General features: G+C 37.8%; 1 protein-coding gene across 2 annotated transcripts in view; it reads left to right on the top strand.

Annotated features, from left to right (window-relative positions):
- LOC105148897 (EGFR adapter protein) overlaps positions 1-25,077 on the top strand; it is a 64,890-nt gene that overhangs the window by 16,551 nt on the left and 23,262 nt on the right. Inside the window, exons 1-2 of one of the 2 annotated variants that reach the window (XM_087413605.1) lie at positions 3,873-5,151; positions 19,123-19,197. Coding sequence is in view for 1 of the 2 variants with exons in the window: in XM_087413604.1 (XP_087269730.1) it covers positions 19,123-19,197 (75 nt within the window). In the remaining variant the exon portion in view is untranslated. Of the gene's footprint in view, positions 1-3,872; positions 5,152-19,122; positions 19,198-25,077 lie in introns of those variants that run through there. The other variant, XM_087413604.1, reaches the window with a different exon arrangement.

Raw genomic sequence — 25,077 nt, 5'->3', positions numbered from 1 at the left:
TCGGAATCACGTGTGCACGTGACGATGCAGAACTATGATTTCATCTTGGGTTATGATTCGATTTTACATTATCAATAATAAATTTCTGACTTTTTCGGAAGCGGATGTGATTTATCAGTAATTGAATTTTAAATATATAATGGATTAGTAAAATTGGATTGCTGCGGATATTGATACATACTCACGCAGCGATGCATGTTATTAATTTGTTCTGTTGGTACATTCCGTTTCCAATAGCTTTTCTATATAATGTTGTATATGCAAATATATTCGCGGCGTTTCATATTTTGCAAATTTGTAAATGTATATCTAGATAATTAAGAAGATTATAAAATTTAATATCGTTAAAATAACCTTCTTCCCTAATAAGTTTCCCTAATAAGTTTCGAAAACAAATATCCTTTTTATTAAATCGTGGAATATCATAATTGCAATATCATAATTATTTTCTTATTATTTTTACGTACATAATTATAGAACATAAAGATATAAATATATATATATAAATTACACCAAAGTATATAAATAAAGTTCTAACACCAAATAATACGTATAACTTGTATCTCGAACAAGAAAGTTTTAATATAATTTTCTATAACTATTTGATAAATTAAGGTGTTATTCAACGGTTCTCTACTTGATAAATTGAGGTATTATTCGACAGTGATTACGACGTTGATCGATCGAAGTAGCAGTTCAATCAACATTGTGATAATTTCTAGACAATCAAATCAGTATAATTAAGCCCATAAAAATGCAATCGTCTTTTTCCTTTTTCCTCCTTGATCACACAGCAGCAATTTGAGCGATTACTGCAAATTCATTGCGTCTTGCAGTAGGTACTGATCATCGCCAATAATTATCTCATCTGCCGTGCCATAACTAAACCAGTTCTTATTAGTTGATTGGCCATGGATGCAAGGAACGTGTCATTAAATATTTACGAAAGGCTAACGTGACATACGTGTGCTTTAAATAATCGCATCGTTCTTGATAATGCAATGTGGCGTTGCCAGTTTACTTATTTTGGTCCGGTCATCTCGATTCTATTTTACAATAATAATAGTATTGTAAATAGACTCTATTAATAATACAACAAAAATTCATGACATCCACAAAACACAAAAGCTGATTCCCCTGCTGATTCTTTTATAAAAATTCTGACATACCATAAAAGAGAATATAAACTAAGAAGTTTATGGAAATGCTTGTTTCGTGGCAGATCTCGATATTAAAATTTAGAAATACGTCCTTTGAAGCTGTTCCAAGGGCGCATTTTTGCCATTAGAAAGCGAAGACAAACCGATCGAAGGGCGTATCTCGCATCCCGCTGAGCGGAAGGGGATGACGTACGTACGTTCAGTATGCAAGAGTGGCTACGGCAAGCAGGTCGGTGCCAGAAGCGATACTTTTTGGAGAAAGATGTACGGGGTGGCGAAAGAGGAGGGGACATTTCTAGCAGAAAAGCCGGAAGCTAGACCCGTCACGGATTTTCTTTATGGCAAGCCACGGGGTTTCCGCGCATAGCGCATCATGGCTAGAACGCCTTGTACGCACGCAAGGGGTCCAACGTGACGACTCTCGTTCGAGCAAAGGGGTTGTAATATTTAGAGCACTGACTTTTTCGTGAATTTCTTTCGGTCAAATGCGATTCGCTTTCGGCCTTTTCGCAGAATGTTTCCGGCTTTTAAGCTGGCACGTATTCAAGAAATATTATATGTGTCTGCATACGTTATAAACGAGATGATAAACACACATGTTTCTTAAAAATGCTAAATGCATATTATAGATAGACAATAAACATAACGGTGGAATATATTCCAACTCTTGGGGGTGAACCACAATTGTCTCTGTTTCAAGATGTTTAGAAATTTATTTATTACATCTGCGAATGTAAAAAGAATTGGAAATTTTGCTCTCACTTTGTGGTCGATGCAATGAAAGAAAGGAAAGGTGTGGATAAAAAGAAAAGGAAAGAGGTCGACAGGTCGTAGTTGTGCTTTCTACCGTTTCCGCGGTTAAAAGGTACTATATCGTGGTTGAACACGCCCACCTAAAGCACCTGCTAAGAGCCTTTCCATTCCAGTTGGCGGTACGACAGCATGTTGCCGACTTAAAAGGTTTAAAGAGCGCCGGTGCAATATATATTGCACGATGAATGCACGGTGATACACAAACCAGTCCATTGTCCTTGAGAAGTATTTTACACACGTATTTTAAAAAAAAAATTTTTTTATTAAAAATTGTGTTATTAGATTAATAAAGTTGTACACACATCAGAAGGATTATATTAAAATCAGTTTACTTGAAATGTTTTTACTATTTATTTTTTCTGACATATTATATACATATATCAATAATGATCAAAGGAAGATAATAGGTTCTTTATAATTAAGGTTTAGTAAAAGAATTATTCAAAAGCGGTACGTATTAAAATAAATATAATTCTCACCGTATATAAACATCACGATCTCGTCTGTTGCAATTCCATACGTGATTTCAGTTTATATCACGAAATAGCAAGAAGATTCGTTTTTGTATTGTGCAGAGATAGCATTGGTAAACATATCCTTTCCATGCATATGTTCCTTTTTGTCCAGACTACGTTATCAGACTTCAGACCGTCCAAAGTATAGTTACTGAATGGCCGTGCGGAAGATCCGTCTTTTCGATGATCAGATATTCACGAACTCTGAGTAGAGACGAGTGGCTGCGGAAGAAGACGTCTAACTAGAAACTGCGACGAAGAGGACAAGTTTGCCCATTCAAATTTCAGAGACGACGGCGATCGATGATACAGCGATTCAATGTTGCATCCTTGTGAAGTCATTGCATCACGTCACTGCCGAGGATCACGACAGCGAGGTCGACGATTTCAGTTGAGTCCACTTTCCTAAACGTGCGTTAGACTTTTAGAGCGTAATTCTTGATGACAAATTTTTTGTGAGACCCGCTAGAAATTGTTATACAATTGTTAAAATATAAAAATAACACAAGCATACAGTTGTAATAAAGAAAATTTGCAAAGAGATATGGTATCTAATGATATCGATTACGGTTAGCAACTTGATGTAATAGATGTTATCGCGGGCTGTTTTTTTCGTTTGAGCAAGAAAGACGAGAACAATTGTCGACACGCTGGACGAAGTTTTATTTCGGCAGTGGGCCAACAGTAAACGAGAGATAAAGAGCCGGTCGATATCAGAATAGTGACCTCATTGACGTCGTCGTAAAGTTCGCTGATAGAACGGCTAACGGCAGTTTTCGAGGATCCTATTTCCGCTGATAGAACAAGAGGGAACAACGTGTCTTTTATCTTACCGATATTCCCAGGAGTTTCTCGAACTAACCAATCTTTCTCCACCATTACAGATTCTTCCGGTCGTTCATGAACTTAAACCTTAGTTTCCCCAGTGGGATATTGAGCGATCTCGCGTTTTACTTTCTTTCGTGTTGTCGCTCTTACAATAGGCAATCGGTAGTATTTTTTTAACGTGGAAAATTAATTATGAATTTGTACTCGATATTTGACCTACTCTTTGAACATCGCGTACGAAATCCGACTTAAAAAAAAAAAAAAAATCACAGAGTTCGAGAAATTTATTCGATTTGCTATTGCGATTCCGCCGCCGCAGTTTTACACTCGAACGTGTCGATTGTAAATAACCAATTCAAATTCAACACAAGCCCCACTTTCACGCTCGGGTAATTGTTCGCGCGGATCGTTGGATAACCAACCGATTCGTATCCTCGACGCGCGCGCTCGCGGATTCAACCCCCTCCCCCCCTCCCCCCCCCTTCTAACTATTCTGAAACCAGACGAAGCGCTCGAGTCGTTGCTGAGGCACGTTCCTGCGCCTGCTAAATGATGCAAATACTAATAATGGCGCAGAGTGAAACGTTGGATAATTGAAATGTAAACATCGCGCCGCATGCACCCCTGTTGGCGGGATCGGCGAGACGCGGGATGAGTTTACGGGCTCGGGATGCTGCAAACGTCAGAACCAGCAAAAGACTGGGAAGGAGGTGACGGGGAGATTGTCGGGGACCAAGTCTTGAAGCGAACAGTGATGTAACATGCGCGTATACGGGTTTCCGGGTTTACGAGAGACGTACGTTTTGACGCGTCGAGACTGACAAGCGGAACGATTAATCTCCGGAACACGCCACGTAATTCAGCTACACTCGCGTTATTGTTTCACATCGCACAAATAATATTTGATAATTCAAAGTCTTCCGCGGAATATCCCGAAATCGTAAATGCCTTTGTCTACAATTCGCAATTAATTTTTCTTCAAAGAGAAAAGCGTGATTGTTCATCGTGATCTTTTTAGGACGGATAATTTAAATATAATTAAACGTTGCATGTCTACTGTTTTCAGATGATTGTGCAAAATGCAAATATATTATAATAATAGCGAGTTCTTAGAATATTGGAACTATTTGGCTGCTCGTATATAAGGTAAATGTAATAGGGTCGTAGTTATTGGCCACCAGACAGTTATTGGCCGCTTGGGTTTACGAAGTCCTAATTAGGATAATGGCTATGTTTATGTCCTCTCCCAACGATCGGACAAGAAGCCATTGTAATCTGAATTATATCAAAGGAAATCATATTGTAATAGTTCAAAAAAGCCTTTCATAAAAAAATTATTCCTAATACTCCTTTCTAAGCTTGCACCCTTTTTCTATTTGAAGGCGACTTTTTTTTTATCTCTGATTGTCTTCCATATTTATTGGGATTGTAGAATACATTAGGAAGACTATTAGAAGGTAGCTTCAAGTCGATGACTGAAAGAACGAAATATTGCTAATTACGCGATTAGCGAGACAAAACGAGCAAAGCGAAATATAGTAGAAGAGATTGATTCGAAGCACACGGAATGGAGCACCGCGCATGATCCTCTACCCCCTCTGTGCTCGTAAAGCTTTTCAAGGGGTGGTTGGGGTCCACGTGGCGCAACACGGTGCTGTCAGTCGCGTCCGACAAGCCAAACGCGTATCACGTTCTAGAGAACAGCCTGATTTGACGCGTTTCGCGATCGCTTTTCCCGATAAGAGTGAATATAGTCAACTTTCTCGACTATTTTCGTCGTCGATCGATCGGCTGTATTCATTGATCGTGCCGTAATATCACGAAAATTCGAAGAGGTAAGAAACGCTCCATTTTAATTGTGTGTTGTACAATCTCGATACGTGTATTATTAATCGTATAATAATGAATAATATTTCTGGAAAACACAATTGACGCACCTCCGATAACGTTCAATTAGTTTTGCGTTTTTCTTTCTCAAATCTGTAATTTATATTAAAAACGATTCTACACGTTTTTACTTTTCTTGATACATCAGCAAAAAAATGCCTGTAAAAAAATTGGTACAAATTTCTGTGTATATAAAATAGGTTTTTATTGTAATTCTTTCTTTCTATTTTTAAAAGCTTTTTCATTGTTTTTTTTTTTATACTATATTATCGATAATAATTTGGATTACACATAAAAGGTATCGAAACACTTTAATTATCTCGCTATTCTGGATTTATTCATGCTACTCCGTTTACTGCAACTTTAATTAACCTTCCTTTGTTACTCAGCTTTGTCTCTTCAAGATCCATAATAATGACTTCACGACGCCCTTTCATATGTCTCTTGTTTTCCTTTATATACAGATTTACATTAAAGTGAAATTTTTCCTTTGCGCGTTTACATAGTTATTACTTTGCATACAGAATGCCTGTAACGTAAGATCTCGAGGGAGGAGTTAAAACAAAATCTTAATCTTTGTAAAATGCGAAACTTGTTTTGTAAAACAACACAGGTTAATAAATGCTTCCTTTTAGTAAAAACTTTTATCAATTTTGCAATACAATATCCAGAAGAAAAAGAGATTCTTTGAAAAGAAACGATAGACGATTTGCAAGAGATATCCATTTAAAAAAAAAAAGATTACTATAATTTGCAATATAAAACGCAATCGCTCCTGCAACCTGCAACCGTTGTAGATGCAAACTGCATAAATTATATCGTGTATCTCAATGCATAATTAAAATATCTGGCTTTAATCTGTGCAGACTGTTAACAAATAGCAACGCGTCTGTTATTAGAAACGAAATACGTGTAAAGACGAATGTGTCGTGCGTGCGAACAGAGAACGAAACTAATCAATCCACGAGTGAAGTTCAACAAAAAATAAAAAAAAAATAGCATCGCGATAAAAGTGAAAGAGGAAGAGAGACAGGGAAAGTATTTTGCGCGCGTCGCCCGTTTACTATAAATTACCGACGTGCTGTCGTCCGTCAATAACTTTTTGCACCGTTAATTTCTTTGTGTCACGTCTCTGTTAATGAGAGCCGCTCTACCCTCTCGTTTCAGCGAGAATTAATTAGTTTGAGTAACCCAATTAAAAATGAAAGACTCGCACGAACACCACCGAGTGTACAATTGCGCGATCGTTCAGCGATTCGTTAATATGACTACTCTCTCGTAAAAGCGAGCCCGGAATGTGGTATACAGTGAAAATTAAATTACTTTTTCTCAAATATTCTATTAACGTAAGTCATTCGTGTATGAATTTTTCGTGCGTACAGCCGAATTAATGTTCAACGCGTTCGCATTCGACGGCTAATTTCTCTGCAGTATTAACTAACTTGTCAGTAATATTTTCTGTGAAAGGTACTTCTCTTTATTTGGTTGCTGTATTTGCATGGTTTAATATCACGCTTGCAATGACCAAGAAAAATCGATGTTGCGAAATAGCCTCGTGAATGCGGACGCGCCGGACGCCATTAAATGCACTCGATTGTACATACATTAAATGCAGATAAACGTCAAAACGGCCGGGAATAAAATAAACCGAGATTCGTTACCGGTTTGTAATCAGAGTTTACATTCCAATTTTTCAGTAAATGCGATATCATCGCGAAAACATATGAACGGTATTATACTGGAATGAATTAACCTGCCACAAAACCAATTCAATAGAGCTTTTATGAAATAAATTTAATTTCAAGTTTGATATAAATTACTGGAAATTAATATTCGGTACCGTTTGAATTATGTAGAATCCATATTGCACATTGTTTTTTTACGCAATAGCATTATTTAATAAGCTCCAAGCATTGTGCGCTAACTTATTTCTGATACAATTGCCTGTGCAATGGTGATTCACTTTTCTCGTGCACAACAAACAATATTAATTAATCTTATTTTTTTCCATTTTACGGCGATATTATTTTTACCATTTCTTCGAGCAGCAGAATTATTTTAATTAATAAGAAACTTACATATTGAAATATTGATAATATGTCGTGAAATATTTTATTTCGTAAAAATGTTTTAACGAATTACAGTTACAATGTGTAAGATTATATTAATTCAATTCTGCCAATATAAAATGAGTCGAATGAGGGAGTTGCCCAAGCTACACTCATAATTAATGATGCTTTTAACAATTAGTGAAATTAGATATTTAACATTGGATTATGTTACTGGCAAACACGTGCGAATATTTAAATAAATTTCTTTTATTCTGTCGCGAGATTGAAAACAGTAGAGTTGTTTCATCCTATTAAAATAATTAAATGTAGATTTGGGTATGAGTTGCTTCAAGTTTTACCGTGCCAAGTTTTAATATTGTACATATATACGATATGTTATGTTATCTGTTCGCGTTATTTCATTTAAAATGATATCTAAGTACATTTCCCAAATTAGCAAACATATGTACAGTATTATCTAATTATAAGGAATTATTTTATGGAGAAGAGGTTTCCAAGAAAACTTTACTTCTAAAACTGTTTTCTTATCATGCCAAGGAATATTATGTGGCCATAAATCTTCTTATAGAAGTTACGTAGCACTTGTTAAATTAATCCGTAAAACTAACGTCAAGAGAAATTTGTACATAAATTAACGATGTACGAAAGCTACTAAAAAGCAATTTAGAAAATAAATTTAATGAAAATCATGCGCAATTTAATCAATAAGCTATCAATAATGTATTTATTTTCACAAGAGCGTATCGTTTTCTCCATGTCAATATTTTATAAATTGCAATAATTAAAACGAATTATTTTGTAATGAAAATCAAAAATAGAAGTGCTGCATATATATTTATATATATATATATGTATATATGAAACGCGCAATATGAAAACGCATTATGTTACACAGCATAAAATACATTTCGAAATTACGGCACAATTGCCAATTTTATATCGTCTTTTTCGAGAATTGCGAAATTTTTTTCGAATACTCAGCTCTTTGTGCACTTGCCCTTCCATTCGGGCGAGCTGCATTGATTGGTTTCGTAACCATCCGTCTGTGAAACAAATATATCGTATCATAGTTAAAAAAAAAACACGAGCAACAAGACCGTTTTGTCGAAACAACAAACAATACACTTCAAACCTTCGGCAGTGTATGCATTCAATTTTGCAATTACGGTTAACCATATCGCACCCCCGGAAAAGGATTACTATTCGTAAAGTCAACTTGTGCAGAAGAAGATTCTAGAAAATCGAAACAACGCGAGAAATAACAAAATGTTATTTATTATGCAACACAAATATGAAGCGAATTTTTAGAATCTGCAATTTGAAGTGTGAATTTTGTAAATCCGATTTGCATAAATGGAGTTGATTGCTGCTCGTGCGATTTTTGGAACATCCGCCAAAAATATCTCGTGCAAATGTATTATCGCGTATATTTAATATGTTTCCAAAGCCGAACGTAAAAGAGCTGTGAGAACAGAAAGAAGAGGGAGAGAGCTTAAGCAACGCGCTTCTGGTTTTGATAGGTCGTCTGTACGTGACGTTTCGATAAACAGTCACAGCTTATATAGGTTTCGCTATGCGCGCTGTTCCACGCGCGTGGATCACGAAACGAAAGCCATCGGTTCACGTCACGAGTTGGACGCGCTTTGCTAGAGCGATTTCATTATACAACACTTCGTATTTAGAAAACAAAACATTTCATTAACTCAACGATACATGCGTTTATCAATTATCAGTCATACATAACATGAATAGAACGTGTTTCGTGCAGTTCTGATTTAGATTTAAATTAAACATAATTATGTGTCTAAACCCCTCGAGATTTATTGTGTAAAGTTTGAGAGGCGGTATAAAATACGTAAATAATTTTTTTGTTTTCCTATCATTTCATTACAAGTTACATGCAAACGTTAAATTCTAGCGCGTATAAACTTACACGTGCTAGTTACTAACGTTCCAATCGACATTTCCATCATTTCCATCAAACAAGTAGGACGACGACAGCCAGCGACAACGACACGTTAATGAAAACGACGATTGACAGAGCGCATTAATGCAAATTAACGAACTACGATGACAATCCGATGGACACATTGGGGTTGCTAAATATATATACATGTATATCATTTTGGCGCGAAAAATTTGAATGATAGACAGTATTGTCAGCGAGCGATGTCCACTCGAGCTCACTGTTTCCAATTTTGTCATTGACTCGCAAGAAGAATAGCTCTCGTTCCTCACAATCATATTATTACTTTCTTTCTTGGAGATCTTTGACGGATTTGTATTAAGATCGCAATGTGTAAAGAAGATAAAGGTAAATTAAAGTTGGAGCCCTTGGAAAGCCCTCGGCCTACGCTTTCCGCGTCGGTTGATACCCTATACTGTGGTTCGAGCCACAGGTGTAATCTTTGAAAAGACTCCATTGGAGGACGACAAAAAAAGGGACCATTTTCGCATCTCGGAGGAAGATGCTGGGAACGGAGCTATCTCCGACGACGACTACGACAACGACATCGACGACAACGAAGGGTAGGCCAATCTAATCTTGCCGCGAGCAACGGTAGGAGATATCAGCCACCCTCTGTCCTCTATTCGAGTCGATCACTCACTTGATCATCTCTCTCTGTTTTATCATTCGCCATACCACGGCACAGTCACTTTACTTCCTACGCATGGACTTCCTATCGTCATGCTGAGTCCCGATGCTGTTCATCTCCCATGTCCACCACCGTTCATCGACGTAACCCTCGTAAAAAGTTTCTGTTCTTGATTAACACTACGACTCGATTTAATACATGAGGGTTTTCGAGAAAAAAACGTGGGACACGCAATCGTCGATTTGTGTGATGGAAGTGATCGTAAGTCATGGAAGGAGACTCGTAAACGCGTAAAGCTTGTTGTCCTTCTTAGCAATTAATTTAATCTTGCTTTCTGATCAATATAGAGTAGACTTTATTTCTAATCCTATCAAAGAAAGGGAACGAGATAAAAAGAGAAGATTTAACAGTTGCATTAAATATATACAAATTACAATCTAATTTGAACTTTTGTAGTTAAACAAGTAATAATATAATTAAAGCAAAATGAAAAACTTTGGTAAAACGCAATTAAAAAGGATGATCTGCTACAGACAGATTTTAAAGTAAAACTTGTTCTAGATAGTACATAACTATAAGACATTTTTTCTCGAGTGGAACGCATTTATCTCGATCACGCGCCACGACGGATTTCTTCAAATATTTGATTCTTGGAGCAATGAACTATGAATTACAGGATGGTCTCACGTTATTAGACGAAGTTCCAAAGGGACAAGATCGCGAAATAGAGTGACCCAGGGGAGCACTCGTGCCGACTAAATGGAGAACATCCTGCAGATTATCGAAGATATACGGATCCTATAATACTCTACTTAGTCAACGAAGTAATCAAGCGAGAATTTTGATTCAAATCGTGATTTATGGTAGCATTAATAAACTCGCTGTTTATTGCGAATTGATAAATTAATATTGTTCAATTGCTGTTGTTGTTCTTTCCGAGTTATTGAATATAAATATAGGAATGCGCACAGAGTACGAGATAAAAGGGCATAAATAAAGCTTTCTACTGTAAATTGCACCTTGTTTGTGCACAAATTGTTTGCATTTAATTAATCGAGCTCTTTGCTTTAACAGCAAGATAAATTATTAAGTTAAATAAGTTATCTTAAAGTATCTTTGTTGTCTCGACAATGCATTTGTTTCTTTCAGTATAAATCGGAAGAGACGAAAACGTTAATGGCTTTCGATCATCGTCGTTTATCACGTTGAATCTCTTCCATTGCTGTATAACCGGGACATCGAGTGCTTTATGGTCACTTGGTGGGCTCGCATAGGTTCATAAATCAAGCTTGCTTGACGAAATTCCATCTGGAAAAAAGACGCGCGAGCTTCTGGGATTTTTACATTGTCTGCGGGTGACAAATAACGCGTGCCACGCTGGCGGATCGTCGTCCATTCTAGAAACGAGGGTGTGTCTTGTAACAAGCGTAAGAGCGCAGAAAAAAGGGGGATAGGTGGATCGGTGGGTAGGTGAGGTGAGTTATTTTCTGGCCTCCGTGGAGTTCGAATTGCACGAGTCGTCGTTGAGAGCGAATGCTCCATCATTGTACTTCGATAAAAGGGATCATAAATCTACGGGTGCGGCCGTCACTCGCGCGACGAAGTTTCCGCGAAGATAATCAAGCCCCAATAAGCTGAGAGATGTTAATGACGATATTACTAATTGCGTCTATAAAACATGCTAAGATGATTTTGTCTGCGATATGTATTCATATTATGAGCAGTCGAGCGTTGCTCGAATACATTAGGTATCATTTTTTAACGAGCTTAAAAATACTAGAAATAGAATTAGATATGTATTAACTTTACAACGTATTAGATTTCACAAATTTTATTTTTAGTTAAAATTATTGAGCGAGTTAATTGACTTATGTCGTCGAAATGCTTAGATAAAACCAGATATGATCAAGCGAATGGGCGAATCGCGCTTGAATGAGACAGTTGAAAGTATGCATATATAATACTTCATGCAAAGGTATATAAAAGTAGACATACATTCAAAAGAAGAATATGTGTAGTTTATTCGGATTTCGTATTCACTGACAAATTGCCGCAAAGAGCATATCTTTCATCATTGTACTTCGGCTCGAATGGATCATAAATCAAAGGACATGTTCAACCCGTTTCCGAGGGAATTCCTTTCGGTGTTTCTCCATCCCCTGGAAGTATGTAATGCGGTATAACTAGTCTTTACCAAGTTTTAATAGCCACCGTATACACACGCACGAGGGGAGCTCGCTGCTAAATATAATATATATATTAGATACAGCTCTTGTAGGGATTAATAGCATTTTCTAGCTAATGATTTATATATTTCTTGGAATGTATGATCACTTACTTTACTACTTAAATAAGATAATAGCTAAAAATCTATTATGTAATTAAGAATCCATTAATTGTCATAGAAATATAGGAAAGATGTACTTTTTATGTCATCGTTCTTTGAATAATTAAGGAAATTGTTCAGTAGAAAATTATTCACAGTGACATCGTGTATGCCGAAGAGAATATTTTAATCCACTTTATAGTATTAATTTTATTATGATATTATATCAACTTTATTATATTATACTTTATTCCGAAAGAAAAAAACATCTCGCTCTCAGAAAAAGAGCAAAATGTTTTATTTTATGGATTTAAACGTGATTATAGCCGTTTATGTCGTTTTCCAACAGTCTTCGCGAGCGAATACGAATTAAATATTCGAGAAAAGCTTCAAACGATCGTTACCGTGACGATGTCTTCTCGAGACGTCAGTTCATCCTTTTTATCCACTCGTGGAATTTTCGAAGCTTTGGTGAAGAGCAAGGCGTATTAAGAGCGAACCTCCTCCGTCTGTTAATTGACTATAAACGTTTTAGTATTGTTTTCCCGGAAATTCACCCGTGAAGAGAAACTCAATGTATCCTTGGTCCGACTCGGGACCGATTCAATGAAAGGAAGAGAAAGTGGAGGGGTGAGATAAAAACCGTATCCCCTTCAGTATCCTCCCCTTTCCTCGCATCTCTGCCGCCTGTCTCTCTATCTTTTCTAACGAGCACAGAATATACCCGCCGATGGCAATGAGTGCCTGTTTGCAGGGTCAGCTTTATTTCTTCGGCTTTCTATTATGAATATTTGTGTTCCTCCATGTGTTCCTCCTCTATCATCGGTCGTCTCCATCAGCCGTTCCCGCTTCGTTTCTCCTCGTCGCATTCGCCATCATTGGTCTCCTCGTTCGTTTCTCCTCGGCGAAGAGTTAAAGCATATTAGACCAGCTCTCGACTTTGGCTTCAATGGAGGGGCGGAAAGGGGTAGAATTCGTCGTACCCTCTCGGCACTGGAGGGTACTGGTCAGCCCTTCAAAAGCTCCTCAAACCCCGAAGCTTTCTCCGAATATCACGGTTACTCGTTCGGTACCTCTCCTGGCTGCAAACCGTCGAACGGCGAACGGTGAGTTAGTCTTATGGGAAAACACAACGGTACTCGTTGACTCACCATTGTGAGCTATTCGGATTGAATGGCGGCTACGACAATCGAAATCAACGTCGGAATTATTTCCGTGGAAACGAAACCGATTATTTTTCTCTTCAAGGACAACGGATCGCGGACTGTATAGGGAGATACGCATTTCCGCACATCCATATTTATAAGGGCGCTATCGAGCGCGGGATAAAGATTAATGGAAGAGATGGTATTAATACGCGCGTACACACGCGATGCAGAGTTCGCGTCTGAGTTAACGACGTCGTAAATAATAACATCATCGCGACGTCTTGATAATGCGAATGCAATCGACCAGCCACCGGGTCGTTTTGCCCCTTTTTATGTTTTCTTTTCCTTCGTACCTTCATTTTCCATCCTCTTGTGACTCCCTCCACATCTCCTGTTAGACATTCGCGAGCGGCAACAACGCTCCTCGTCCTTCGTGTTGCATTGAATGAAATTGCATTCATTATGTCAATTGCTCTGCCATTCGATGAAGAGCCTCCGTCCCAAGAGGCCACTCTTCCTTTCGATTTCTCGCGGAACAGCCATCACGTCACGTCACGTCGGAGCGAAAAAAATTGCGGCGTGTGTGCCGCTTAGGCTTCTTCGCGCCTATCAATATCGATCCCAGATTATACCGGGTTGTGGCAAAGAAGATATTTAGATTTCTTTCCTCGACGAGAGTACTTATATATACGAGGGGTATGCACCGAATACACACTTACAGGTGTACTATAATATAATATATTATTAGTCAATATTACGATCGAAATTTTATGAAAATTGACGCCAAGTCAAATATTTCCGAGTGCGTGAAATTTTATTTGAGGAGGCAAGACAATTGGCGAATTACCGAAAGTGTAGAATTCAATTTTCAATGACAGGGTGAATGATTGATGCTTTGCGGATGAGGCGAGCGTCTTTGTTAATAACGTGAATGGGCGAATCTGCGTAAGCTACGATCGTAAGATCCATCCTGTGGATGCACGTTTTGTTTCTCAGAAATAAAGTAGTAGTACCAAGTCCCAGAGCCCAAACAGATTACATTGACGACCAATTGAAACTGGATGATTCGCTAAAAAAAAAGCCTTCACGCACCTTTTGTAGAACCACCTTCTATCGCGCCTGCTATGATTACTTTGAAGTCATATCGGAATCTTTCGACTTGGTTGGCTTCGACGAATGGCAATCGATTGGTTCTTGACGATCAATAACGTCAGAGTTCGTAATTTCTGTCGAGAAATACTCATAAATTAAACTGTTAAATGGAAGGAAGAGAGAAATTGCAAATATATCTAAGGGTAAGATTAAATAAAGCCAATGATTATTTATCAGTTAATAGAAGTTTTTATTCAAAAGATATTCTAGTTATTTAGTTTGAAATTGCAATAATCAACATTCCTGTACTATCAACATAAACTATAATTTTCAGCAAAAGGCGGACAACTTTGTTGTTACTGAATTACCACCACCATGCGGAGTAATGTTGTAATCAATTTCATTTTACTCGTATGTTTAAAATTACAGCTTATATTAATGATATAAAATGTTAATTATTGTAATTTAAAGCCAATATCTTTTAAATAAAAATGTTTATAATTGATAAATCGCCTGTATCGGATACAAGAAATGAGATTGCCATTATTCTAATATACTGCAATAGTATCGTTCGCGTTTTACCCCGCAATCTGCCACTTTCCCCTATATTATATATGCATTTATAAAATACATATAAATCATGCATTTCGCGGGTTTCCTCCGTGTCCAGATCCATTCTTGGAATATCAACGTTTCGTAAATCTTGCCAGTCCACTTCATCAGGGCGAGGAGCAGCCTGATACTGTATCAGGCTGTTTCCTCGCCCTGATGAAGTGGACTGGCAAGGTTCACAAGAACGTTGGCATAATCTTTATATAGAAAACAGCCATGGAAGCCTCAGAAGAAGAATATTATATATATATATATATATATATATATATATATATATATATATAACAAAAATACAAGAATCTCTAAACACACGTGATTAGATTCGCATTTGCGTGATTAAATTTGCAAAATCTAATAACATCCTTTTTTTTTAATGACGAACGCAACGGATGAAGAAAATAAAAGCGTTGTCATTTCCGGAGAACGTCGCTATGCCCAAGACATATCGCATTGACATTGCCTTCGGGACACGTCACAGAGAGATCGAAGCTGGAGAGATTGCGTCAGCAGGATGGGGTGGGATGGGAACGTACCCTTTCTGGACAATCAGAAACGCGCGGGACGAGACGGAGAGATAAACGTGCGACGGCTGAAGGGTGAGATGGGAGAGCTTCTGTCGCGGAAATACTCAGACGGGGGACCGATTCCCTTAATAATGCGCTCGGGAAATGCGCGGGCGTACTTTCCTGACGTCTTCCTCGTTATTCCTTACCTCTATCTACTTTGTTTAGGTGGGTTTTCTGTTTACAATCTTATTAGCCACTTAGGTATCTTCCACGTCGCGAGAAGAAAATTTTGTTTCAAAACTACGCTACAAGACATTCCTCACAACGATTATGAAATTCCAGGTTATTTCCATAGACATTTATGACGACGTGTATACCTGCATTATCTTGCCGCAACTGTACAGCAACTATTTATTCCAGTTTTCCCTCTTTCTTTCTTTCTTTCTCTCTCTTTTTTTAATCTCACCTTGTCAAGAGCAATTCAGTTTTTTTTTTGTTTCGCGTTAATATCGTGGGACCAGAGTGTCGCCATAATATCTTGTCTTCGTTTTTGCCGTCATCATCATGTGTCTGCGTCGCTAAAGCGTAATTAGCACGCCGATAGCAAGCCGTGATAAAGATAATCGAGCAGCGGCCTGCAAATTGCTTTCCACGTCCGGGAGCGACGTTGATAATTAAATAACATCCTTACGTCGGGCGTAATTCGATTGCTTTCAGGATAAACGCGTAACGGATGAGAATCAGAGAGAAAGGGAAGCGACACGGCAAGGAATGAAAGCAATTCTAACGGCAATTCTAATAATAAAGACTGTTGAGAGACATTATAGTTAGAAAACGTCTGTTGTCTCACACACTTAATCATTATTATCCACGGTTATCTGCTGACGAATAAAGAGCGGGGTTAAATCCAAGCGGCATAATGACGCCCAAGACGTCGTTGGATCCGTCGTTATCTGAAGGACGATTCCTTAAGTCGACTTAAGAACAGCCTAATGTAAGACGGTCTGAAAGCTTCGAGCAGTGCACAATTTCTCGCGCGTCGTTCTTCGGTTAATGAATAAATTTCGCATGCGTGTGTCGATCGAAACTATTCAGTGCAACCGGCATGTCGGTGGATGTATGGCAACGAGGGTTGGAATTCAAGACCTTAGCAGACCGAAGGTCGGACGACGAGTCTTCCACCACGCCTTTTCCGCGTATTCGTAACCGCGTCTGGCAGTTTCCTTAAGCAAACCATAAGTTTGCGCGGTGCACCATGCTCGAACTTTCGTCGGGTATCGTTTCAGCGAGGACAGTAATGACACCAATGTCAACTCCGGCAAATACATATAGTCCGCATCCACGCAGACACGAAGCACGAAAGGAAACATCGCGATATGGCAATTACGTAAATATTAAAACATCTCTGCTATTTAGCTTCCCTTGGAAAGAAGCCTTGAATTGCTCTGAAAGAAAAAAAAAAAAAGATTTTCATTTAAAAAATTGGCATTCCTCATCATTAACGTTCCTGGAAGTCGAGACGCCATTTGGAAGAAGAAGATATTATATTGAATATCCTACTCACAATTTGGAACGTTTCTTTTTAAATTTTCAATATATTTTTCGAATGGAAATGTAAGAATCTTTTACATTTAATTTATAAATAAATATGACCAATAATAATGAATATATTTTATGATATATCATATATCTGTCCGCGCACTTTTCACGTTCTCCGACATCTTATTACAATGCATCTTGTCATCCGAAAGAAATAAGAAGATGTACCTCTGCGACGACGAGGAGAGCTGTGACGTTTCGTATTCGTCTCGTCATGATGTCGCTTCGGTTATTCCTTGATGATGACAGCAGCAGCGGTGGCGAGAAAAAAAGAAGAAAAAATGAAATAAAGAGAAAAACCTCCATGAATGCTACATCTGTAGTCTCCTGATGGGTATCGAATGGGAAGACGAACGTATAAGCAAGTCGCTTGAACAAGCAGCTGTTTCGAACGAATCGACCGCTTTTTATATGCCTCGTAGAATGCCACGCTATTACGTTTGATATGCGAATATTCTACTTGTCAAATTTCAATTTTCGATAAATTATTTTAGATGGGATATTATTTTTTTTTTATATTTAATAAATTTCAAATTTAATAAAAATATGAAATAAAAAATTTTAATTTTAGCAGTTTTGCAATTTCGAGAAATTATTATATTAATCATAAATATGATAATATCGTCTATTTATATTTAATTCTATAATCGTATAAAATAATAAAAGAATATAAATATTATATTGATTATAATGTTGTTTAAGTAAATACATTAAAAAGAGAAAGCGCAACATCAAGAGTAGGATATTATATTCAGAATATCTGTTATTCATCATAAATATCTGAAAGAAAATACCAGTTATAAACAGAAAGACATAAAAAATCAGACATCGGGTTGGCTTTTCTTATTGTAGGGCATTCTTATAATAAGGAAGCATAATTATATTGTCATCTCTCGAGAAGCGAAGGCTCTTAAACTGCTTGAAGCTGCACGAAGTACATTACATCAAATTACGCCCTCTCGCCGTCGTTTGCTTCCTTAAAGTTATCGTATTGAAATGCCTTGTTACGAGCATTCGCAAATAAGATTGCCGCATACGTTGAAAATGTCAACGTCGAAGTCGAAGACATAACATGTCTCCTTCGTACTATTAATTTATAATTACTCGGACATTTGATGATTTTGGAACATGTTTTTTCTAAATGCAACTTTTACGACGCACCGTGTACAATTATAAAAATTTCTAGACCACACAGAGATATCTACGGATTGGTCCTTAGAGGGAAAGTGGTAAAGATTGCGCTAGCGTCCTTTATCGAACAACGCCCCGTGTGTTACCGTAATTATACCGGAGATCCCCTTTTGTGGCTCCAGCCACATCAACCTTGCCTTTTCAAGACAATGAACCGCGTCTCCGACGAGAAACATTCTTGCGTGGAGTCCGCTCTCTGAATTATACCGCGTAGCTTGCCAACTTTTCAATTTCGAAATTGGACGACCGCTTCAAAGTTGCAGGAGGCTCGATCTTTCCGATAGAGAGAACTCGGATGAAGTGGATGCTAGCCCCTTCTAAATACGTGAACGAAATTGTATATAAACGTATCATCGCATTTTTGCTTCACTGCATTTTTCCTTCGGTAGTGAATACGTTTGTCGCCGATGACGATGTTGCATAAGACGAAAATTTTATATAATTTGTTAAAACAAAAAATATTAATACACGTAATAATAATTAATAACTATTTAAATGTTATAGCTAAAATACATCAAGAAATCTCATCTTCATCTCATTTTAAGGATTGCTTTATTACGTAAGAGTCTATACACGTGCGTACGTTGGATACATTCCGTATATGAATCCTAAATTCTAAAGCTGAGTGCATCCTACGTATATATACCCTGGATTTAAACTTTATCAGCGTCGGATTTGTATTTTAATGAAACAAACGCGGCGCATATGGATATTATTGTGTTCGTGGAAATTTTATTCTACTGCTACATGCACGATTTCTGATCTGTTTGTTTCAGTACAGCGATCGATTCACGCCCGTTCTCCTGATAGTCTCGCTTGCGGGGATTAAAGTATGCAGTCCAGATGGAAAAGTGAGTACTAGAGATGCACATACAGATACTTCCGCGGAAAAAGATACTTCGCGTTTGTGCATGGATGTTGTTATAGAGAGACGGTCTTGCTGCCCTGCGGCATCTTCCAAGACGCAGCTTCATCCTTTGGAATTTCGCGTGAAAAGTTCGTTCCTCTTTTTTCATGTCTGCGTCCCTTTACCTTTGGATGCCGGAATAGAAAAAAGATATTAAAAAACAGTCACCTTTATTTTCGTTGTTAATTATAAACCACTGTGTTTAAACAGTACTTAGTTCTAAATATCTTTGTTACGATTCTTAAGTGGAAAAAAATAAGATCGTTACAAAAAATGCGCTATAATTCCCTATATTGATTGGGAAGAAGAATTTTTGAAAAGGGAATTGCTTGCGTACATTTTTGGGTTGCGTGTTAACGATTGAGAAACATAAACGAATCTTCATAAAGGTCCTCGTTAAAAGAGGGTTGAGCTTTCACAGAATGGTAGGACGGAAGTTGAACTGCGATGCGAGAAGTCTAATTTTCCGCGTTCTTGAGCACCGAGTTCGATAATCCTTGTGATACTCATAAGATCTCCCTTTCAGTCCGATCTTGGGACGCCAATCTTTCAATACTATAACGAGAAGGCTGTGCTCTTTCAAATGAATCACTTTCGCTGTGTTCTTGAAATATTTATACGATGAGAATAATAAACGATCGGAAAGGAATAATAAAACAATTAAATTGAGACTTAAATAAAAGCAAGAAAGTTGTGATTACGCGAGACATCTCAATTATTTATTTCAATCACTTTTAATTTTAATCCTCATGGCGTGTAATACAAATGTAAGCAAGCAAAATTAATTGTTAACAGTAAACTTAATGTAATTGAAAATTTCACCGATTACTGTAAATCAAAATTCATTGCGCTCTGACGCGAAGATTAAATTGAAAAATATCTAGATATTTCTTCTCCAAATCCAACCAGATATAAAACGTCACATCGTGAGAAGGGGCAGAACGAGAGTAATCTCGCTGCTGTTCGTCTTTTATTATTTTCCGGACTTTAATTGGGGCCCCGTAATCCTTATCGCATCCCTGCCAGTAATATTTCGAAGTTGGCTCGCTCATGCACCGACCACCCTCGCGCGATCCGTACCCGCCGTGTTCACGAACTGTACAGAACATATCGATCCTTCGAATTAGTGTTTTATTTCGAGGGCTTCTCCTAAGCTTCCGCTTTAATTTTCTACCTGAAAAAATCCTTACTTTCTATCCGCGATCTTCGGTAAGCGCCTCTTAAAAGAGCTCTCGTGGAACGTTTATCATGGCGGATGAGAAACGAAACGTGGAACGTCCTACCTCCTCCTCGAGAAAATCTCGATTCGCTCACGTCGATTACGTCAGAATTTACGGTCATTCTTTGTGATCCAAGCCTCTCTAAATTGTTTAAAACTTAAATAGATATTTTACATGAGATGCTTTACGTTAAAAAAAGGAACAAATGTATGTATGTAAAAGTGAAAAATTTTTTATAATAATTAAATTATTATTTACTAAATTGACATTATAACAAAGGTCGAGTAATTACACGAAAAAATGCATCAAAATTTCCAGTTATTTCAGATACGCTTTGTACGTTTCTCGCGTAACACATATTTAATAATGATAAAATGATATTAATACTTGTACGAACAATCATATTCAGCAAAAAGGAATAATTGCCGATTTTCATGTTACGAACTGGAAGATATGAGGAAACTTTCCACGACCACGCCGAATGCACGTAACTGTATAAGATGATTAAGATGCGAAACTGGAAACTTGGAGAGTCTAATTAAACTACGTACGATCAACGCGTTTAGATAAACCATACGAGATTGGCTTTATTCGAAAAAAATTATATTAACTCAATTAACACAATTTAATTATAAAAAATGTTTTGAACGTTTGATTTAAATGTTGCATTTTGTTCTCCCGCTGAATTTGTTTATCATACCGTGTAATTCATGTCAAGCGTATCTCTTTACGCTCGAGCTCCTATTGCACAAAATCGCGATTATCCCAAATCGTTCATGCACCATGCAAGTGGTTCATTCTCTGATGGACGCGCCGTCATGTATATAATTCATTAGAAAAATCGACAATCTACGAAAACCATTCTCGATTATTCTCGACATCGTGACGAGAAAGGGACGCGACATCCTGGTGATCATTAAATTACAGGGGGAGTGAGATGTCAATGAAATGCACACAGAGAGATTTGGTGATTGTCGAGTTGGGGTTGTTGGGTAAACGTATACGATGACGAATGTTGCCAATCTTTGCGAATGCAAGAGAAAAGGGAGGGAGGCGACAGAGAGAGAGAGAGAGAGAGAGAGAGAGAGAGAGAGAGAGAGAGAGATGGAAAGAGCAATGTGTATACTCCGCCGCGATCGGGAGGGATGTATTTACCCTCCATCTGTGGATTTACTCGTGCATACATGGAAGAGCACTCCACGATGATACGCATTTCTCTCACCCATATCACCTACCCACGTCGAACAGCGTCCACACCAATGTTTCACCGGTGCGATGCCGCGAAGGAGGTACGGCCGCTGCTAATAATCCTCCGTTCCTTTAGCCCCATTAAACCCTTTGCCTCGCCAAGCGTTAAAAAAATTCCTACGATCCCTCCCTGTATGTACCCTCAAAGTGTGCGCTCCCGTGATTTCGCGACATTCGAGTGGCTTTGAACGCTCCAAACTTACGCTTTGTACGTCAAGCCAACCGGTTACCATGGTATCGCTTTGCTTAGATTACACGAGTTTTCAGCATACACGCGTTTGACTTCGACGGTTATTTTAGGAGCACGAGGTGTCCCTTGGTAAACACTTGTTTTCGGACAATTTTTACGTGCGCGCGCGGATCACCGTAATGACACGTGTAAATTAAAAATTCGCTCATATACGTATTGTATTCTTCGAATAATTTTTTATTATCATGGAATAAAATCACGCCACGCTGGATAAAGTAAACCGGGGAATAAACGAGTCGGTTGCGGAAACGCGCGTATTGTTACGGAAGATCAACGACGAACGGATCGTGTAATTTTTGAACTGATACATTTGCCGCGATCACAGAATATGTTTATCCTTTACCTGCGGATTTACTCGTGCATACACGGAACAGCACTCACGCTGCAACGCGTATCTCTTTTGCATATCTCCCTCCCTCCTCCCGCTGATATCCATAGGGAATATCCTTTCACGATATATTCGTCATAAAACGGACAACACACATCGCTCATTCGGATATAAGAAAAATTTCCATTTTTACTTTTAACTCTAAAAACGAGAGAGAAGGAACACAGAAAGTGAGAGGACAGAATAAAGATGCGATTTTTATATTTTATTTCAGAATTTTTAATACGTGAATTAGATAGGAGATCACATATGTGAAGAAAAATTATCAATTCCTTCCTTCGACAGCGATTACTCGTTCGCGTGCAATCTCTAGGAAAGAAAACTGGAGCAGCACCCGGAAACTGGGGGGGGGGGGGTCATAAAATTTTTTACTACAACCGAGAGCTTAACCCAACCCTGCCTTAAAATTTTTACTGAAGCCCACCGCAAAATCGAACACTTAAACATTTAGAGGTTTCCCATCTGCGCTACAAATACGACTAAAAGATACATTTAGTACCGTCTGTGGGGAGCATTATTATTATTTATAAGCATGTACATATTCGTGCGCAGGTGAACTTTTGAAGTTCAACGCGCGTTTATCTGCGTTGTTGACTAGAATTACGCGGAAAAAACAGAATCCCACGGTAAAGAGTTAAGTCCGACGAGAGGTTCTCCTTTAGGATAACAAACAATTTTTTTTATTTTATTAATTCTTTATTTTTACGGTTATTTCATTGAAAATGAAAGACGGAAAAATTCTTTTGAGATGCACTCGTTTGTCATAAATAAATCTTCGGCTTGCAACGGATGACTCCCTCGTTGCAAGAGATACTTTTACGTTCACAATCGGATTTCGCGATTTGCTGGAAATCTCCGATTCCAGGTATTCTCGGAGCGGGACAATAGGGAGGGGTTCAAATAACCGACGCAAGTGCTGCAGCGACGTATCCTATTGCAAAGGCGCAAAAGCGAGTAAAGACGGGAGCGGGTGAATAACGACGTCAGTGTCTTCCTGTGGAATATGACAAACTCGACGAAATCCTCTCTAGGATGTCGTTTGTCGTATCAGAAGCGATTGGTAACGCGCATAGTTGCTTCGAGATAGTTGGTTCACTTCTCGTGTTACAGGATGATTCTCGGCCCGTAACAACTTTGCGCTACGCAACTATGTTTCGAGTGGACCGGCACAGTCAGAAACTTCGCGTAACGTACTTCAATCGAATTTTTAACGAATTGCATTTTAACTTCCGGGTGGAAATCCCAAATCGAGCAGGTAACTTTGCGTGGTGTGCTTCAGTGTAGTTGCTAACAAATTAGATTTGTACAAGCACTTGTACAAGCTAAAATAAACTGATTAGATCAATAACCGATTAGTCAAATATATACGCGATTTTTATGTTTGAAGCTTTTACGTCAACGATTATTGCATTATAGTCATTATTTTTTTCAAAAATATAATTTTCCATTAAGTGTTTCGCAATGAGAACACGATTGTTAATATCATCGAAATTCTTGTTGTTATATTCATTATGAACATTTGTTGACTGTTATTCGCGCAATAATTAAAAGAGTTTTTCTACTCGTTGAGCACAATTTAACAATAGCCGTAAGAAGGCCTGTTCAAGTAATGTCCATCCAAGAAGCATAAGTATAGCAAGCAGCTTTTTCACTGAGTCGAGTCATTTATATCTTTCTCACGTAGAACTTTGCTACTTGGAGCAAATGCAGGCACCATGAAAAATTCAGCACGAAACTTGATAGAATCGCGGAGTATCCTTGGCAGAAAATTTGCTCCTACAGTACGATCATCTTTTCAATCACCATTCTACGTCCGCATGCTCTGCCATGCTTACCTCTGCGTGAGAACGAATTTAAACAAGTATCTTGGAAGTTTGAGGATGAAATCGTGTTTCTCTTTAAGATTGAGAATTGAAGTGCAATAATGACTTAAGCCAAAAACGCTACTTTGGGAATAAGAGTTTTAAATTTTAAAGACCAATAGAGAGAGAGAGAGAGAGAGAGAGAGAGAGAGAGAGAGAGAGAGAGAGAGAGAGAGAGCAAGAATGTTTAAAAAATGTGAGCTAAGAGAGAAAACATTTTTGATATTATTTTTCAAATAAATTTTTTATTTAAGTTGTAAAAATAACTCAATCACAAAAAAATTGCCGTTGTACAGAAATGCATAGCCTCTTTTGCACACAGAAAAGCTTTTATACATGCTGAAGCAACACTACAATCTCTACAAGCTTTACAATCAGTACTGCGTTTATGTAGTATGCACAAGAGCATGGTGTCGCGACACAATGGACATATAAATATTAATAGAACGTGCGAGCGGAAACTGTAAACATGCTCGATGTAATTCTACGGGACTAGGTAATAAAATATCAAAAGTTCACAAAGTGTCATTGCGAGGATATAAAATTCTTTGCTAAAATATTGGCGAAATTTCACAGAAAGCTCTTTCGGAGACGAAGATACGAAGATTTTGCTCACGAATTTTATTTTGTATTGGTTGCCAAATTTATAGACAACATTAAAAATTTACATCCCAGAATGAGAACAGTGTTTAAATTCAGAACGAGTTGAGGCGAAAATACACTCTGCTTCACATGAACTACTATCTTATTATTGAAGAAAATCTATACGTATTTTATGACGATATATTTAAATTAGGATTTATTTTTGATGAAATTTTTTTTTACAATTCTGAGAAACAAGAATTTTTTAAAGTTT

The sequence above is a fragment of the Acromyrmex echinatior genome, chromosome 14, assembly GCF_024713525.1.
Source record: "Acromyrmex echinatior isolate Ae372 chromosome 14, ASM2471352v2, whole genome shotgun sequence".
In the NCBI taxonomy this organism is placed as follows: domain Eukaryota; kingdom Metazoa; phylum Arthropoda; class Insecta; order Hymenoptera; family Formicidae; genus Acromyrmex; species Acromyrmex echinatior.
This window is presented reverse-complemented; position numbering and strand designations above follow the sequence as displayed.